General features: G+C 44.6%; 1 protein-coding gene across 1 annotated transcript; it reads left to right on the top strand.

Annotated features, from left to right (window-relative positions):
• The first annotated feature begins 5,117 nt into the window (after positions 1–5,117).
• On the top strand, positions 5,118–10,794 carry LOC129703386 (sarcoplasmic/endoplasmic reticulum calcium ATPase regulator DWORF-like). The gene is made up of 3 exons (XM_055645773.1): positions 5,118–5,329; positions 9,530–9,632; positions 10,609–10,794. Exons 1-2 carry the CDS (start codon positions 5,281–5,283, stop codon positions 9,610–9,612), a joined length of 132 nt encoding a protein of 43 aa, XP_055501748.1. The 5' UTR covers positions 5,118–5,280; the 3' UTR covers positions 9,613–9,632; positions 10,609–10,794.
• The last annotated feature ends 2,977 nt before the right edge of the window (positions 10,795–13,771 follow it).

Genomic DNA, 13,771 nt, shown 5'->3' with positions numbered 1-13,771 from the left:
TAAAGCCCATAAAGTCCGATTCAAGATTGTCCAAGGGTCTCCAAAGAGGTAGAGGGTAGATCAAGACCATTCACTGGTTGGTGTCCCTGAATCTGGAGGAGTTTTCACACTTCTGTACCTCTTGCCTGATGGGTGAGGGAATAAGAGGGGGTGACCGGGGTGAAACTTGATTATGCTGGTGGCCTTGCTGAGGTGTAGGTGTAGTCATTGGAAGGGAGGTTGGTTTGTGTGATGACCTGGGCTGTGTCACAATGCTCTGCAAATTTCTTGCGTTCTTGGAGGCATCCCAGTAAAATGCTTTCTACATCTGTAGAAGTTGGTGAGAGTTGTTGGGACATGTCAATTTTGCTAAGCCTTCTAAGGAAGAAGAGGCATTGGTGTGCTTTCTTGGCCATTGCTTCGATATGGCTGGTCCAGAACAAGTTGCTGGTGATACACAAGTTGCAGGGTAACACTATTCAGTGAGACAGTCCCACCACAGCATGGAAAAGGATGCCCTTGGAATGCTGGCTTTCATCAGTAAGGGCATTGAGTGTAGAAATAGGGATGTTATGTTGCAGTTTAACTCGGCATTGGCGAGCCCACACTTGTCTGAAGAACGGTCTCGACCTGAAACGTTGCCTATCCATGTTCTCCACAGATACTACCTGACCTGCTGAGTTACTCCAGCACTTTGTGTCTTTTTCTATTTGTATAAACCAGCATCTCCATCGTCCTTGTATTTCCAAAATGTTAATATTTACAACGAGAAACCTAACGCTTTCGATCATCTCTACATCGACACCATTGATTCAGGCAGCTTGATAAACTTGTAAAAGGGAAAGAGGAAGACTTTCAATCAATATGTGGTCATTTGTTGAATAGCTTCTCACGTTGTGTAAGCATTCATCCTGTTAAACTATTATTTTTGGATGAGCTACAAGATACGTGTATAAGAGCATAAGAAGAACAGATAGGGGAAATGCAGTTTTTTTATCCAGAGTAGAGGAATCAAGAACCATAGGACATAGATTTAAGGTGAGAGGGGATAGGACCTTGAGAGGCAACATTTCTGCACAGTGGGTGGTGGGTGTATGGAACAAGCTGCTGGTGTATTGAACAGCTGGAGCTGCTGCTGAGTCATGCACCATCACAATGTTTAAGAAATATTTAGACAGGGACATGGATAAGATAGGTTTAGTGGGACGTGAGACAAAAGTAGGCAGGCTAGTGTAGATGGGGCATATTGGTCGGCGTGGGCAAGTTGGGCCAAAGGGCCTGTTTCCATGCTGTATGACTCCATAACTGTAGAAGACTTGAATAACCTCCCTCATCTTGATGTATTCAAGATAGAGTTAGACATAGCTCTTAGGGCAAACAGAATCAAGGGATATGGGGAGGAAGCAGGAACGGGATAATGATTTTGGATGAATAGCCACGATCATATTGGATGGCGGTGTTGGCTCGAAGTGCCAAATACCCCACTCCTGCACCTATTTTCTATGTTTCTCTGTTTATATCTGCACTTACCTTATGATTCTGCAGTCACATCGCTGAAACTATTTATGTAGCTAAAGGACAGCATGGTGGTGCAGCTGGTAGAGCCGCTGCCTCACGGCACTAGACACCTGGGTTCGAACCTGATCTCGGGTGCTGTCTGGAGTGTGCACGTTCTCCCTGTGACCGCGTGGGTTTCCTCCGGGTGCTCCAGTTTCCTCCCTCATCCCAAAGACGTGCGGGTTTGTAGGTTAATCGGCCCTCTGTAAACTGCCCCTATTGTGTAGGGATTGGATGAGAAAGTGGGATAACATAGAACTAGAGTGAACAGGTGATTGATGGTCTGAATGGACTCGATGGGCTGAAGGGCCTGATTCCATGCTGTATCTTTCAATCAATTAACCATCGCTACCAACTGAGAATTCATGGCTTGGTGCAGCATTTCCAACGCACAGGAACACAAATGGCCTCAGAGAGTGGTGAATAGTCATAGAGTGGAAACAGGCCCTTCGGCACAACTCGTCCAAGCCGACCAAGATGCCCCATCTACGCTGTTCCCATTTGCCTGAGTTTAGCCTATAACCCTCTCAACCTTTCCCATCCATGTACCTGTCCAAGTGCTTTCTAAACGTTTTATAGTACCTGCCTTAACTAGTTCTTCTGGGAGATCGTCCCATATACCCACCACCATCTGATTGAAGAAATTACCACTCAGGTTCCTATTAAATCTTTGTGCTCTCACCTTAAACATATGTACCGTGGTAAGATGCAGAATTCTAGAGTAACTCAGCAGGTCAAGCAACATCATTGGATATTGAGATATAGCATAGAAAGGGGCCCTTTGTCCCACTGAATCCACGATCACCACTTACACCAGCACTATCCCACACACGAGGGATAATTTACAATTTACAAAAGCCAATTAACCTACAATCCAGTACATCTTTGGAATGTGGGAGGAAACCAGAGCACCCAGAGAAGACCCACGGGGTCTCAGGGAGAACGTGCAAATTCCATACAGATAGCAGCCGAGGCCAGGATTGAACCCGGGTCTCTGGCACTGTGAGGCAGCATGTCTCCCAGCTGTGCCATCGTGCCGTGCTATCAGGTGCCATTTGTAGTTGGCAGTGCCAGGCCGTGCTGCACTGGGTGACTTTCAGACATGGTGCATTTCAAGGTCATGGTTGGCCTGTGCAAATCAGCCACTTCTCGAAATTCCAGATGGCATGACTCCCCCTCAACGTCAGTCTCCAGTGAATGCACTGACCTTCTGTCAAGCCCGGCTTCCTAATATAGCTCCCCACAATGTACAGCGGGATCAAGGGATCATTCTTTGGCAGCTGGCAAAACCTCCGGCATAGTGTTCCTGACACGTTAACGAATCAATTCAGATTTGCACTTTCACTGTTGGATACAGAAAGGACAGTGGTTGAAAGAAATATTTGCAAACTTCCTACATTGTTCATGGGCTTCCAACTACCCGAAGCACTTTATAGACAAGGTGGCCTGTCCAATATTTAATGTAGAATTATCCTCAATCCATTTGTGGCGAGCAAGCTTCCAGTATCAGTGATGTGATAATGACTGGATAATTCAGGATCTTCTTGTTAGTGGGTATTAAGGAATAAATGTTAGCAGTGGGAGCAAGAGGGTGCGGTTTGCATTTCTTCACAACAGCTAAGTGATGGTCGGGCTGAGGCTACAAACAGTGTCATATTTCAAAGCACTTTAGATAGACACAAAATGCTGGAATAACTCAACGGGTCAGGCAGCATCTCTGAATGGAAGGAATGGATGGCGTTTCGGGTCGAGACCCTTCTTCAGACTGAAAGATAGAGAAGGCAAGAACAAAATGGGGCTGGCAACAGATGACCTAAGGAAGGGTGGAGTCCATTGTTGGCTGGGGAGGATGTGGCTAAGGACGGGAATACAAGATGCGAACAGTGGAGCTGGTAGGGTGGCTAGGGTGGGGGATGGAGGAAATGCAGGAATTACTTGAAATTAGAGCAATTAATGTTCATACCGTTGGATTGTAAGCTGCCCAAGCAAAATATAAGGTGCTGTTCCTCCAATTTGCATGTGGCCTCACTCTGACAGTGGAGTTTATTGTCCCCATAAAGCTCAATGCATTTTATTGTCACCTGTATTTCACCTGAGATAAAGCATGGAACAAGCCCTTGCACACCTAATGTTGATCACCCGTTCACACGAGTTCCATGGTATCCCCCTTTAGTATTTGCTCCCTACACACTAGGGGTAATTTTACGGAGGCCAATTAACCTACAAACCCAAACGTATTTGGGATGTGAATTAAAACTGGAGCACACGATAAAAGCCTCTGCGTTCACGTGGAGAATGTGCAAACTCCACAAACAACTACATAGACCAATTTACAATCACGCGATTGTGGCGATATAATGACGCAGCTGGTAGAGCTGCTGCCTCACAGCACGGGAGACCCTGGTTCGATCCTGATCTCGGGGGCTGTCTGTACGTGGAGTTTGCACCTTCTCCCCTTGACCGCGTGGGTTTACTCGGGTGCTCCGGTTTCCTCCAACATCCCAAAGACGTGCGGGTTTGTAGATGAACTGGCTCTCTGTAAATTGCCCCTACTGTGTAGGGCAGTGCTTCTTAAACTATATCAGTGTCATTCTCCCTTGAGTCTTTATCACAAAATTTCCTTCACCCTCGACTAAACTTTCTTCTGTTTTTTAGTAATTTTCGTATTATTGTACGTTCCTTGTGTATAATTTTACATCTAATTAATTTTGTCACATGAGCAAAAAACATAAATTAACTAATTTCTTAAGTGTTTATTTTATTCAACTATTTGAACATCCTAAAAATATATATAGAAAGCAAGGAGTGAAAAATCATTCTATTAGAATGATTAAAAAAACCCATTCCAACGTCTATACACTGGGCTTTAGCCCCATCTTACCCGTTCGGGCTCTGATTACCGCCGTTTTTTTCTTGGAAAACTAGCTAAAAAAAACATGGAGTATGTAAATTAGCAACACGAAGTAAAGTTACAGTTCAACAGTTGCCTAAGGCGATCCTCCAGTGTTGCCATTTATACATTTATGATCCCACTAGCTAGCCCGGTCTTCCCTAAAAGGTTATATTGCAGTCAATTTGGGAAATATCCTGCTACTTTGAAATTAGAAAACCATAGGTAGAGAGAAAAAACATATCAAATTTCCAGTTCCACTGCCATTAAAACCAATAAGAGCTGTAATGGCAACGGCTTTTTTAAAGTATGGAACAAAATATATAAATATCTGAATAAATTAAGTAATTAACCCTTCAATCACCCCTCTAGTTTAATTCACCCCAAAATAATTTCATTCGCCCTTGGGTGAACCATTCACCAGTTTAAGAAGCGCTGCTGTATGGAGTGGATGAGAAAGTGGGATAATATAGAACTAGGGAGAACGAGTGATCGATGATCGGCGTGTCCGTGGTGGGCCAAAGGCCTCGTTTTCCTGCTGTTTGTTTCAATCAATGAGTCAAAATACAACTGGATGGGTTTATAAAAAAAGAATACATAGTGGTGCCAAAAATGTCCCAAAATATCCACCTATTGTGATGTGCGGCCCCACCTCCTCTTTGAAATAGCTTTAGTCTGTACAGTGTTGAACGGGGCGATTCTGGACTGAGGCGGAAATGAAATGGGTTAGTTGTAGTTGACTCTCACTGTGTAAGGCTGCAGCATTGATCCAGACAGTGGCCACTGAACGTATCTCAATACAGAAGCTGCTCTATTTAAAGAAGCCACGGTGACCAGTGGACCTGAGTCGACAAATGGTTACAACTTCATTCAAACCCGAAGCTAAAATAATGGGACAATTTGGTGAGTAGCTGTCTTCTTTGTGATCCTATTCTCAGTCTGCTCCTTGAAGATAATCGTTTCCTTTAATATAAGTATTCTGTCTAATCGTTAATATTACAAGAAGCAGATCCTTATCATATTCTGCTAACGATCAATGGTCATTGGGCAAAGATTGTCTATTATCACATGTACAGATATTGTTTGCTTGCATTAAGTGTAAAAAAAATAACACTAAGTGTAAAAAAATAATTTCACTGAACCTCGGAACATGTGATAATAAACAACTATTGAGTATTGATCATTTGCAGAATATGACAAGAATATGGGTGGCAAGGAGGCACAGTGGTGCTGCCTTACAACATCAGGGACCCGGGTTCAATTTGGACTATGGGTGCTCTCTGTACGGTGTTTGTATGTTCTCCCTATGACTGCCTGGGATTCCTCTGGGCCCTCCGGTTTCCCCCCATATCCCAATGACATGCAGGTTTGTAGGTTAATTACCTTCTGCAAAAAATGGTTCCTAATATGTAGGATAGAACTATATGGGTGATCGATGGTCGGTGCGGACTCCCTGGGCCGAAGGGCCTGTTTCCACGCTACATCTCTAATGTCTAAAGTCTGAAGATCCGCTGCTTGCAATATTAACCATTAGATAGAATGATGTTGGACTACTGAGTGAAGTGAGGTCTGCGATGGGGGAAGGTAGACTAATTTTAAACTGCATGGGGTAATTGTGGCTTGCTAGACAGCGTGAAATTGGTGAGAGGGCGGTGGCAGTGGCTTTACATCCTGCGTGGTTGTTATTTTCTGGTTGTTTTGCTTTTGTGGTGTCTGCTGTCTCTTAGTAAGTCCCAATCTCAGGCCTGACACGGCATGTTTGAGTCTCACTCCAGAGACGTAAGCAATAAACTCCAGACAAACGTTGTGGGGAATGCCAGAAATGGCAACTTTTGGATGAGATGTTCAACCAATGCTCCATCTCTTTGGTGGAGAGCAGAATATCTTGGCCAATAGCTATCTCTCGCTCGATGGCCTGATGAGATTAATCAATATAGTAGTGCAGTGGTAGAGTCACAGCATCAGAGACACAGGTTCGATCCTGTCAACTGGTGCTGTCTGTATGAAATTTACACATTCTCCCTGTGACTGCATGGGTTTTCTCCAGGTACTCCCACACTCCAAAGACATGCAGGTTTGTAGATGAATTGGCTTTGGTTAAATTGTCCCCATTATGTACGATAGAACTCATGTAGGATAGAATGGGGATCGCTGATCGGCGTGGACACGGTGGGTCGAAGGGCGATGCTTTATCTCTGAAATCTGAACTGAACTAATTTAAAAGCCAACTGCTGCAGTTAATGGAAATGTGAAATAAAATAGAAATGGTGGAAATACTCAGCAGGTCAGGCAGCATCAGTGGAGAAAGAATTCATGTTCAGAGACCTTTCTGCTTTAGGTTTAGGTTTATTATTGTCACATTTAGAGGTACGGCAAAAAGCTTTGTTTTGAATGCAATCCAATCAAATCAGAAAATAACATACGTAAATACAATTGTCAAATGTAAGTACAATAGATAGAGCAAATGGGAAGATACAGAGTGCAGAATATACTTCTCAAGCATTGTGGCACATCACTTTCATAGACAAAGTACAATGTCCTCAATGGTATAGAGATGAATTGGACAGTATCCCAGTTTATGGAAGGACTAATAAAAGAGGGGTGCGAAGCTGTTCCTGAGTCTGATGGTGCGTGCTTTCAAACTTCTGTACCTTCTGCCGGATGGGAGCAGGGAGACGAAGAAATGACCAGGGTGGGACAAGTCTTTGATTATGTTGGCCGCTTTTCCGAGACAACGTTGAGTTGAGTTGAGTTTCCTTTATTGTCATTCAAACTTTTAGTTTGAACGAAATTGCGTAACTTGCAGTCATACCGAAAATAAGTAACAGAACACACAATGAACACAGTTTAACACAAACCATCCATCACAATGAATCTCCAGGCACCTCCTCACTGTGATGGAAGGCAAAACATCTTAAAGTCTTATCTCTTCCTTGCTTGTTCTCCCTCTGCGTTGAGGCGATCCAGGCTTTCGATGTTGTGCCCCCCGCCGGGTGATGGTAAGTCCCGCGGCCGAATACAAGCTCCGCGAATGAGCCGATTCAAACTCCGCGGCCCGGGGTGGATGAAGCTGCCACTGTCCAGTCCAGCGGACGAAGCTGTTGTTGCGGGAGCTCCGGAGAATCGGTCACCAACCTGGGACCTGCGAGCTCCCGATGTTGTCGTCCACTGGGCCCGCGGCCGAAGCCTCTGAGGCCCTGAAGTCGGGCCACAGCCACAGCGCCACCACAGCCCCGAAGTCGGCCAGCTTCGCGATGGTGAGTCCACAGGCTCTGCCTCCGGAGCCTCGAGGTCAGTTCCAGTTGGAGGCCGCCAGCTTCACGATTAGGCCTCAGCGCAGACGGAGACGGAGACACGACAAAGAAAAGGTCGCATCCCCTTGAAGGAAGAGGTAAAAACAAGTTTCCCCCACCCCCCATACATACACAACTAAAAATAAACTAAAACATACATCTAACAAGGCAAAAGAAAACAAAAAAAGAAAAGACAGATGGACTGAAGGCGAGCCGCAACTGCAGGGGCAGCGTCGCCACTTCCGGAGATGAAGTGTGTATGAACGTGAAGTGTATATGGAGTCAATATGGGCGTCTGGTCTGTGTGATAGACTGGGCTACACTGAGAGAGAGCAGAGAGCTGCTATCTGCAGACGCTGACTGATATGATGAGTGAAAGTTAGATGGGTGGACAGTTGGAACCTTTTTACCAGGATGGAAATGTCTAAGACTAGAGGGCATAGCTTTAAGGTGAGAGGAGCAAAAAAAAAATGTTTAGTTTAGTTTAGTTTAGAGATGGAACTGCGTGGAAATAGGCCCTTTGGTCCTCAGCATCCACGCCGACCGAAGATCACTCATACATTAGTTCTATCCTACACACTCGGGATAATTTACAGAGGCCAATTAACCTACAAACCTGCACGTCTTTAATATGTGGGAGGAAAGCAGAGCACCTGGAGGAAACCCACGCGGTCACAAGGAAAACATATAAACTCCATTCAAACAACACCCGTAGTTAAGATCAAACCCTGATGCCTGGCGCTGTAACGCAGCGACTCTACCACTGTGCCACTGTCTGGAGCATCGGAGGCTGACCGGTGACCTTATAAAAATATGTAAAATTACATGAGATATAGATAGGGTGGACAGTCAGAACCTTTCTCCCAGGGTGGAAATATCAATGGCTAGATGGCACAGCTTTAAGGTGAGAGGGAATAAGTTTAAAGGAGATGTGTGGGCGTTTTTGTTTACACAGAGGGTGGTAAGTGGCTGGAACACACTGCCAGGAATGGTGGTAGAGGCAGATATGAAGGTGATTTTTGGATAGGCACGTGGATATGCAAGGAAGGGAAGGATATGGATCACGTGGAGGCAGAGGAAATTAGTTTAACGTGGTATCATGTCCAGCCTTAACATTGTGGCCGGAAGTCCTTTTCCTGTGCCTCAGTGTTCTATGGTCTATGATTAGTGTGTAGATGCTTGATGTCCAGCAAAGACTCGATGATCAAAGGGCCTATTCCTGTGCTGTACCAATCTACCTTCTATGATTAGTACAAGCGGATGATGATGCTCACTACATATTCAATGGATCGAACAGCCTGTTTCTGTGCTCTGTATGTCTATTTCTGACTGCATGTCGGTTGCTGAGTTGTACAAGTTTGATAGATAGACACAAAATGCTAGAGTAACTCAGCCGGTCAGGCAGCATCTCTGGAGAAAAAGGAATAGGTGGCGTTTTGGGTCGAGACCCTTCTTCAGACTGAGAGTCGGGGGAGAGGGAGAGGTGTGAAAAGGCACAGATTCAATCAGAACTGGCACTGATGGTCAAGGAGCGCACAATTTGAGTTGAGTTGAGTTTAGTTTATTGTCACATGCACCGAGGTACAGTGAAAATCCTGTCAGTGAAAAGACAATACATGATTACAAAATCGAGCCGTCCACAGTCTACAAATACAAGATAAAGGAATAACGTGAATAGCATTTAGTGCACAATAAAGCCAGTAAAGTCTGATCAAATGCTGGTCCATTGTTGGCTGTGGAGCAGGTGTACAAGTGAGATGCACAGATGGATGGATTTTGTAAATGATGCTTTGATCTTGTGTTTTTCCAGATCAACGCTACATTGTCCCGGCCCTTCTCCTGCTTGGGTGGATCGTTGGGTGCTCCGTGGTAGTTTACTACATCTTCTCCTGACCATCAGGGCACAGCAGGAGGTAAAACAATTCGCTCCGTAGATCTGGATAAATTATAATTTCTTGAAAGATAAAATGAGAGATCACTAACAAAGACAGCGGCATCCAGGCTTAGGTTCAGGTTTATTAAAGCTATGTGCACCGAGGTACAGTAAAAAGCTATGTTTTGTATGCTCTGCAGTCAAGTCAGATAATACTATACATAAATATAATCGTCAAACTCGAGTATTATAGATATAGCTGCTATCAGGCAACTGAACCGTGCTATCATCAACTAGAGAGTTGTCCTCATCTATCAACTACCTCATTTGAGACCCTTGGACGATAATCGGACTTTAATTGGACTTTACTGGACTTTATCTTGCACTAAACATTATTCCCGTATCCCGTATCTGTACACTGTGGATGGATTAATTGTAATCATGTACAGTCTTTTCCCTGACTGGATAGCATGCGAAAAAAATACTTTTCACTGTACCTTAGCACACTTGACAATAATGAACTAAACTTAACTGAACAAAACTAAACTAAACTAAACTAGATTAAAGAGGATGACACAGAGAGCGGCATTTAGTTTCAGTATTGCAGCACATCAGTTCCAAAGACAAAGTCCAATGTCCTCAAAGAGGTAGTGAATCGGACAGTACCATAGCTTATGGAAGGGTGATTCAGAAGCCTGACCACAGAGGGGAAGACTCTGCTCCAGAGTCTGTTGGTGCGCCCTTTCAAGTTTCTGCCCAGCGGGAGCAGGAGCGGCAGAAGAAGGAATAACCGGGGTGGGAGAATAAATGCACAATCTATTCCATTTAACTGTCAACTTATAAAATGGGAATAGTGAGGTCTCAAATTGAACTCAAAAGGATTGTGTAGTGAATAAATGAAAATTGAGGTGCTGTTTCCTTGAGGTTTCCTTGTCTGATGTTGTTAAATATTTTGAACCTGCTCCAGAACCTTTATGATTTTATCATGGTGTGCTCTGGATTTGTATTGTATACAGGAGTATGGGACTTCATTACGCAAGCAGGCGATGTGGAAATATTGTGGACGGCTCTGAATAACTGACTGTAAATGCAACCAAAAGCATCACTGCATCACAGTACATCATGAAGAAACAACGTATAATGCATTTCTGTTTTAGTGTAAGGATTATCAATGGTAAATATAATTAAAAACTTACCCTGTAGCTCAATTGCTGCGAAATTTCCTTCCAGTGTCTAGTTCTTGCTAAAGATTTTAAGTTCACACTGGAATTCATATGACTCTTGGTTTAGCAGTTTATCCGAGTAAAAATGTTATGTGACCAATCTCCATTTTGAGACTCAGGTACCTAATATAAGGTAACATTACTACACAGTTTAGTTTTAGTTTAGTATAGAGATAAAGTGCGGAAACAAGCTCTTCAACCCACCAAGTTCGTGCTGGGCAGTGATCACATTATGCACTAGCACTATCCTACACACCAGGGACAATTTAACCATTTTTTACCGAAGCCAATTAGCCTACAGACATGCACATCTTTGGAGTGTGGGAGGAAACTGGAGCACCTGGAGAAAACCTACGTGGTCACAGGGCTAAAGTGCAAACTCCGTACAGGCAACACCAGTAGCCAGGATCGGAGAAAACCCAGGCGGTCACAGGGGGGGCTTGTTTCCACACTGTCTCACTAAGCAAACTAAACTAAACTAAACTAAACTAAACTGGTGAAAATAAATTATCCCAGCGTCCAGGCCATGGGGAGAAAGGTTCTGACTGTGTTTGTGAATACAATTTTGCTTTCAGGGACACAGTCGACAGCACTAGGCTACAACTTCCTCCAACTATGAAAGTTTGGAAAGACTTTTGAACACTAGATGGCATGTTTCCACAGTCCCTTGCTCTGATACACCATGAGTGCATGCAGAAGCACATGCATGTAAATACAAGCATACAAGACACACGGACACACATCATATATTCAGGTACATACATATATACATGCACAGACACAAACAGATAAATGCACACAAGGACTTGTGACTTTGTCAGTGTGTGCACACTATTTTAGTTTAGTTTATTATTCTAATAAAAATGCTATCCAGCCAGTGAAAAGACCATGCATGATTACAGATAAGACGTCCACAGATACAGATACTGGGTAAAGGGTATAATGTTTAGTGCAAGATGAGGTTCAGTAAAGTCTGATTAAAGATAGTTTGAAGATCTCCAATCAAGTGGATGGGGGGTCAGTACTGTACTCTGATAAAAGGTTAGTTCAGATGCCTGATAACAGCTGTGAAGAAACTATCATATTCACACACACACAAACACACACTTGCACGCCGACACAAACGTACTCACAATCACACAATAATTGGGGTGGCACAGTGGCATAGCGGGTAGAGCTGCAGCCTCATAGCGTCACCGACCCAGGTTCGAACCTGACCTCAGGATGTGTGATATTTGCAGTTTCTCCCCATGGGTTTCCTCCAGGTGCTCCAGTTTCCTCCCACAGCCCAAAGACGCGTGGGTTTGTCGGCTAATTGGCCTGTGTAAATTATCCCCAGTGTGTAGGGAGTGGATGGGAAAGTGGGATAACGTAGAATTAGTGTGAATGAGTTGTGGATGGTCAACGCGGACCTCATGGGCCGAAGGACATATTGCCACTGTGCTGCCCATAAGGATAGAATCCATATCAACAATGTCAAGTGGCAAATGGGGGTGACCACACTGATGGAATGGAATGGAATGGAATGGAATGCTATTTATTGTCATTCAAACCTAGGTTTGAACAAAATTACATTTACTACAGTTTTTTACATTACAAAAAAACCCAAGACCACACTTAACACAGTTTACATAAACATCCATCACAGTGAGTCTCCAACACCTCCTCACTGTGATGGAAGGCAAAGTCTTATCTCTTTCCTTTGTTCTTTTCCCGCGGTCCAACTGCAGCATCGAGGCGAACTGGGGCTCCGATGTTAAAGCCCCCCGCTTGGTAAGATGGTAAGTCCCGTGGCCATTTAGCTACACGCCGGGCGATGTTAGGCCCCAGCTCCGTGTCCTTTCAACCCCGCTATTCCAGCGGGAGAAGCTGCCGTTACGGGAGCTCCGAAAAGCCGTCTCCCACCAGGGACCCGCGAGCTCCCGATGTTCCTGTCCACCAGGCCTGCAGCTGGAGCTTCCGAAGCTCCAAAGTCGGGTCGCAGCCGAGCGCCACCACAGCTCTTCCCGCTCCGAAGTCGGACAGCTCCGTGATGTCAGGTCCGCAGGCTTCCGCGACTGGAGCCCTCAGGTTAGTCCCGGCCGGAGGCCACCGCCGGCTCCTCGATGTTAGGCCCACCGACACCGGAGACCCGACAGGGAAAATGTCGGATCCCCGTACAGGGAAGAGATTAAACGGTTTCCCCCACATCCCCCCCCACATATACACAGCTAAAAAACAATAAAAACTAAGCTCAAAACATACATTTAACAAGACAAAAATTAAAAAAAGATGAACGAGCATTCCATCGGTTTCAGGTGATGAACAAACCTGCAGAGGAATTGTAGAGATACGTAAGAAATATATTAAAGGTTAATCTAAATATAAATTTAGAGTCGTAGAGTCATACAGCATAGAACAGGCCTTTTGGCCCAACTTGCCCACACCAACCAACATGCACTATCTACATGTCTCACCTGCCTGTATTTGGCCCATATTCCTCTAAACCTGTCCTATCCATGTACCTGCCTAAATGTTCCTTAAATGTTGCGAAAGTACCTGCCTGAACTACCTCCTCCATCAGATCGTTCCATGCACCCACCACCCTTTGTGCAAAAAATGTAACCCCTCAGGTTCCTATTAAATATTTCCCTCCTAACCTTAAACCTATGTACTCTGGTTCTTGATTCCTCTACTCTGGGCAAAGGATTCTGTTGATTCCTCTACTCTGGGCAAAGTATTTACCCCATCTATTCCTCTCATGAGTTTGTGCACCTCTATAAGATCACCTCTCATCCTCCTGCGCTCCAAGGAATAAAATCCTAGCCTGCACAACCTCTCCCTCTCGCTCAGGCCTCGAGTCCTGGCACCAATCTGGTAAATCATTTCTGCACTCTCTCCAGCTTGACAACACTTTTCTCCAACATGAACTGAAACACATTTCTCTAAATGTGGTCTCACTAACGTCATATAACTG

This window comes from Leucoraja erinacea, chromosome 14 (assembly GCF_028641065.1).
Source record: "Leucoraja erinacea ecotype New England chromosome 14, Leri_hhj_1, whole genome shotgun sequence".
Taxonomy (NCBI): domain Eukaryota; kingdom Metazoa; phylum Chordata; class Chondrichthyes; order Rajiformes; family Rajidae; genus Leucoraja; species Leucoraja erinaceus.
This window is presented reverse-complemented; position numbering and strand designations above follow the sequence as displayed.

What these genes read in the sequence shown, in the direction of transcription:
- LOC129703386 (XM_055645773.1), top strand. Translation starts at nt 5,281, where the DNA reads ATGGTTACAACTTCATTCAAACCCGAAGCTAAAATAATGGGACAATTT. An exon ending in TAAAATAATGGGACAATTTG is followed by an intron (nt 5,330 to 9,529) that starts GTGAGTAGCTGT and finishes GTGTTTTTCCAG; the next exon opens with ATCAACGCTACATTGTCCCG.